Source organism: Colossoma macropomum, unplaced genomic scaffold (assembly GCF_904425465.1).
Source record: "Colossoma macropomum unplaced genomic scaffold, Colossoma_macropomum, whole genome shotgun sequence".
In the NCBI taxonomy this organism is placed as follows: domain Eukaryota; kingdom Metazoa; phylum Chordata; class Actinopteri; order Characiformes; family Serrasalmidae; genus Colossoma; species Colossoma macropomum.
This window is the reverse complement of record NW_023494799.1, coordinates 39605672-39611671: the sequence shown is the minus strand read 5'-3', so window position 1 is coordinate 39611671 and position 6000 is coordinate 39605672. Positions and strand designations below refer to the sequence as shown.

The 6000-nt window shown below is 41.2% G+C and overlaps 1 protein-coding gene across 1 annotated transcript in view; it reads right to left on the bottom strand.

Annotated features, from left to right (window-relative positions):
• Positions 1-595: 595 nt before the first annotated feature.
• Positions 596-6000, bottom strand: part of rras2 (RAS related 2) — a 54132-nt gene continuing 48727 nt past the window's right edge. The window contains exons 5-6 of the mRNA XM_036586165.1: positions 5423-5541; positions 596-3285 (exon numbers count right to left, since the gene is read on the bottom strand). Of these exons, the coding sequence (XP_036442058.1) occupies positions 3198-3285; positions 5423-5541 (207 nt within the window). The 3' untranslated portion in view covers positions 596-3197. The remainder of the gene's footprint in view (positions 3286-5422; positions 5542-6000) is intronic.

The following is a 6000-nucleotide window of genomic DNA, read 5'->3' as shown; positions in this document are numbered from 1 at the left end:
CTGACTGAGCCTTTGTGAGGGACTGCGTGTTCAGATCTGCCTGCCACCTCCAAGCAGTCATCCCCTTTTGCACAGCTACACAAATTGCAGCAACGTATTTCATTAAGTGTGTTATTACCCATTGCTTTTCAGGGTGGCTTATTATTGTTCATTGAATCGATTGTGCTTCCCAACATCGCAATGGGTTTATTTTCAGTTATTTAACAAGGATGACTCATTTGATTGCAAGGGCACAGATCACAGAGCGAAAGAGAACAAGAGGGTTTTTCTCTCTTTTTTTCCTCTTGTAGAAGAAATCTGCAGTTGATCTTGAGTTGATTTATGAGAGCCTTCTGCAGGGCGCTATGGTAACATGCTCCTTCACAGCCTCTTCAGAGAGCTAGTCCCTCGTACAGATAGATTCATGCTCAACCAGGACGGCTGTCATCAATATGAACTCATCGTTACTGGAAATGAAACATCTTCCACGGACAAAGGATCCGTAATTGCGTACTGGACTTCTCTTGGAAGATGAAAAAATGAAAATCCTGTTCAAAAGCAAGTTCAGAAGGGAGGACCACTGATGTTAAGGCAAAGCATCGTCTATCACAGTTGGTTTAATCATAGACTTTATTATAGCACCAGAAGCTATACAAGGGGTACGGACAGATGTGAGCAAGAAAACACAATATGGATTAGATGTACACAAACTCTGCTAGAAAAGAATGGAGGATCATGCACTGGTTTCATCCTTCATTGCTGAGCTGAGTGTTTGTACTCCTGTCAGCTTAAACATGACCAGAATTACGCAACACCTACAACAGCAGGCCAGACCAATCCGAGCTGGTGGGCACTGTCCAGTTTTTGTTTGCGGTTTCTCTGCTGACTGTTGAGTGGTTCTCAATCCTGGCCAAGTGCCTTGCACAGTTTAGTATTTTGCCCACTTCAACATGTTCAGTCAAACTCATTTAGCAAGCTGGATAAGCCCAAAGTGAGGATGACCAATAAGAATGCCCCTGACCTCTTCTCCTATTGGACAGGCCTACCTTTGGGCTAAAAATGACAAATCTTTCTTGGGTGAAAAACATTCCAGGTTTCTAGAGCAAAGAAAACTGAGGTGCAGGGCAGCACCAGAATTGAGAAACACTGGTTTGTTATGGGACCAGAACATGACGAACTGGTCCAAGGTCAGCAGAAAAAAGGGACAGCTCTACCTCCAGCTGACCCACCCTGACAGGATCGTGCTCGTCCAGCGCTCGCTGGCCAACGCAGTGGAGGACCAACGCAAGGGTTCCCAGCTCTAGACCTCTAGTTGGCCTTTAGTCTGTTCTATTTTTCTTTTTTTTCAGTTAAAAAAACAAACTGAGAGAATTAAATACTCCTCTTTACATATACACACAGTTGTGCCATGAGAGCATTTGCACTTACAAACATATAAAAATACTTGTTAACTAGTCCGATAAGAAAATAATGTATAAAAGTATATAGTAAAAACATTTAATCATGTCCATTCAAAGGATCACTTCCATCTTTTTATCTTATATTACATGATGATAAAACACAAAGCTAAAATAGTTTATTTGTATCCCTCATACAGAAATACATACATGGAAAAAACAAAACAAAAGGAAGACCAAAAAACAAAAACAAACAAAAAAAATTATACGGAGCAATAGTGATGTGAACCCTCGGGGCACGGAGTCAGGAGAAAAATGGTTACCTGTCCGATTATGTAGCCAGTGATAAATGTTACAGAACAAGGTCCGAGAGAAGATCCCAGACATCTCGTGTTCTCCTCAGTGCCTGACCACAACGCAGACTGTCCACGCTAAAAGGAGTCCGCCTCAGATGCACCTGCCAGAAAACACCTCCCATGTTTGATCTAAGTGAACGAAAGTGATGACTTCAATACATACAGTATGACGTTCCCCTTGAAACCGTTTCCAAGCAGTGTATATATATGTGTGTGTGTGTGTGTGTGTGTGTGTGTGAACGTGTGTGTGTGTGTGTGTTGTGTATCACACAAACACAAAACAGAATACTATCAGTGTAAAATTAACAAAAAAAAATTAATCCAGAAGTAAGGCCAGAAAAAACAATACAATTGTTTCAGAGATGACGTCTCTGGGTCGCTATATGGCCACGGCGCAAATTGGTGATGGTCCATGAGGAGGTACCTGGTTCAGTGCTGAAGGTCTATTGTGAACTGTTGGCGAAGCACGAACACGGAGAGAACACGGTAAGAACACGGTGTACAGAGCAACCTGAGTGTGAGAACAGTCTGTAGAAGTCTGAGCAAAGACACTTGGAACAATCCGCCGACAACAGGTAGTAAAATACACCAGACGATTTCACACCAACCCAACTGAAAGAAATCAAACCGGAATTTCAACAGAAGCGCGAATGTGCCGTCATGACTCGAGCCGGTCAAACGCAGCACAGGTTTCGTTGCTGACAAAGGGGAACAGATGGCATAAGGTTAAGGGCTATTTATGTACATTACATACTCAAACACATTTCACTTTAATGCATGTCAGCCGAGCTCATCAACTTCACACCGTAGCAACTGAGTTATGGCATCATAAAGGCGTTTCAAACTCACACAGATTTTCACTTTATGTACAGTAGCTGATTAGCACATGAGAGAAAAAGAGATGTGGCACAACACGCACAAAGCTTCAGAAGATCATCTCACTCTATCGCTCTCCAGAAGAAAAAGAAAATGGTGACTAAAAGCCTTTGAAATTCCCAAGTTGGTTCGATATTTTTAGTCACTTCATCACCTCAAAACAACGTCACTATAAGGCAACGAAATAAAATCCTTCAAAATACAAAACAAAATAAAAATGAAAACATTTTAGCGCACCTTCAAGAAGCGGTGTTTAGTGTTGGGACACGGTTATACTCTATCAGCGTTTAAGGTCATGATGATGTCAGTACACTATCTGAAGGTAGAATGGTGAGTTCAATCTTGTTTTTGTTTTTTTTTTTTCAGTTTGGTTCTTCTAGTAGTGAAGTCCCAGAGATCCAGGAGATCCCTGATAAGGCTATGAGAAGGACTGCTGTTTTTTTTTTTTCTTCTTTTTTTTTTCTTTTTTGAAGACATGCACGTGTAGAAAGGCAGCGATTCATCCACGCAGGATGTGATGTCAGAAGGCAGGGTGGAGGGGCGGGGACTGGTGACAGCAGCTGGGTGAGTGGCGGCGGTGAAAGGCCAATCAGACGATGACGCAGTGGCAGCCGCTCTTGTCCTTCTCTTTGCGTGTTGGCTCCGGTGAAGGTGGGCACTCCTGCTCCTGGAACTTCCTGCACAGAGGCAAAGTTGATCATACATGTTACCGACACGCATTTACAAAACACATCTGTTTGGTCTCCACACAGCTGTTGGATTAAATTCGAGCAAGTAACTTAAATGGTGCAGCATTAATTAGGCGGTTTCCTTCAGCTCTGTACAGGAGAATAAAACTCTCCACTGGCAAACATACGGGTTCAGATGATGTCCATTAATCAGCTTCAGGCACCTTAAGGCTGTTTGGCATCTAATATCACCGTTATCAGTTTTTTTTCTTTGAAAAGATAAAGTTAGTTTTAATTTATTCATCAGTTCACTGGTTCCCGCTGCCTTCTGTCATGTTTCATAGCTGCAAAAAGGAAAAAACAGAAGCACCTAAACGGTCAAACGACTGTTGAATTCTTATTTATTTAGTAAAAGCACCTCTATTATAATTTATCCAACAAAAAAAAAGTATCCACCTCAAGCTAGTGTTACAAACTTCTATAAAAATATTAAATATAGATTTTATTCAATAGTTGTAATTTCCATGAAGTATTTTTATCTGCTATGCCAAAATATGCATAAAATATGTGTATTGAAAACTGCATTTCAAAAAAATGGCTTTTCAATGGTTCGATATAGAACCATAAACAGTCAAAGAACTACTTGAATGCACATGTTCAAATCATTCAATTTGGTTCTTTAAAGAACTCTTTTAAAATGGTTCTATGTAATACCCTTTTTAGTACTATATAGAACCCTTTTTGCTGAGAGTGTACTGACTCACACTGTATATGCCATAAGGTATGAAATATGGCCCAGCTGCTATATGATTTGGCCAATATTAAGTTTCCACCACTCTACTGTCATTAGCAGAAATCCTCCTAATGTCCCTTTTAAATGTCCTTCATTTAATACAATCAGAAATGTGATGCTGTTTTAAATAACAACCAAAAATACTATCAGGTGCTACAGAAACTCAGCCTTGTGAGAGATCATTGGTTGTTAACTTATATGAATATTTACAAGCAGAAGTGGACACTGCCTGGCGTCCCTGGCCACAACATTTCAAATTCTGGCCACTAAACATGAAGAGCCAGTGGCCCAAGTGACCACATACTTTTTTTGCAAAATTGTTTGGTTGGACACTGATCTAATCAGACAAATCAGATTTTGCAACTGTAACAACCACAATAGTTAAAGTGGTGGTGCGGTGAACATGGTGCTCCCCCCATGCTGAACTGGCCCGCCTGGCATCATAGATGCTGTTCTATTGCCTGTTTGCTGAACACATAAGGCCTTAAATAAGCAGGCGTTACCAGAGGCTTTCAATGCAGTAGCTAAATAGTGCCTAACGATACGACCTAGATCAAATCAGATCGGCAGGCGGGACCACCACTGTCACCACAATGACGATGTTCTTAACGCCGCTTTTAATAAACATTTCCTTTTTCAAACCAACACCTGACAGTTTTGTGGTACTGAAGCTCATTGTTTCTGTTATTCTGCCCACAATTTTTTTATTTTTGGCCAGAAGATTAATTGGTTTACTGGCCAGTGCAATTATATCTGTTTAACCCTGTATTTATATTATTATATTTATACTATTTAATATTTTCTGAGTTTCTGCTGTTTAAGTTTTAAAAATGGCCGATTGAGAATGAAAAAAATAACATCTGGTGAGTAGCGTTCATATCAGTAAAGCAAACTATTAAGAGTCTCATTTCTGATCACATGAAAAATATCTCGGCCAAGATTACAGGTTGTCTAAATTGTAACTTCCTAAAATCACCACTGACAATGGTCACATTACCTGGGCCTCAATAGGAACTTGTTTCTATGCATTTCCCCACAGGCACTGTTTTGGAAGGCTAAACTGACTGACACATTTTGTCCTAATTAAAAGACACTTCCCTCGAAGTTTTAACCACTGACGACAGACCCGTATCACTCTCCCCTACAGCACAGGTTCTCGATATCACCTCACTAATAACACGCCTAGAAGCCCCTCCGGCCTGCGAGTGGGGTTAAGGAAGATGAAGCGTGAAACTGAGTTGGCTGTGAAGTAGGTCAGGATATCGCTGCAAACCAATGACTCTGGCTTTGCTGCCACCTTGTGTCAACATTAGAGAATAGCTTGAAGTGACTGCTTGGAAGGATCAAACCCACCTAATGACTCGAACCAGTTCGTGGAAAGCTTGGTCTACATTCATGCGGATCTTGGCTGAAGCCTCCATGTACGTGACTTTGAGCTGCCGAGCCAGCTGCTGACCCTCCTCTTGAGTCACCTGAGAGAGACAGAGGCACAAGCACGCATTCACAGTTAGTGCTAGTGATGCTGAGACACTAACACTACATCTGATCCATGTGTTAGTATTGATTTGGGTAACGAGGACAGACATTAAAGCTGCACAATATATTGTCTATTCATCATATCATTAATAATCTTTATAGGCATCAACCCATGACGTTTACCATATAATTTCATTTTTTACACAATTTTGGAGACGTACAACCAGACTATGGGACACTCCAAAGAGGAGAGGTGAGCCAGCAACTCGAAGGTCACAGGCTCAAATCCCAGGCACTTAACCTCCCTACTGCCACAAGGGTCATTGCTCTGCTGGTGAGGCTAGGCTGCTCCCAGTCTGGACACAGCTGGGTAGCAAAATGACACATTTCTCTTGTAGTATAAATGAATAATACAACACAACACAACACAACACAAGGACATAATAAGGACAGGA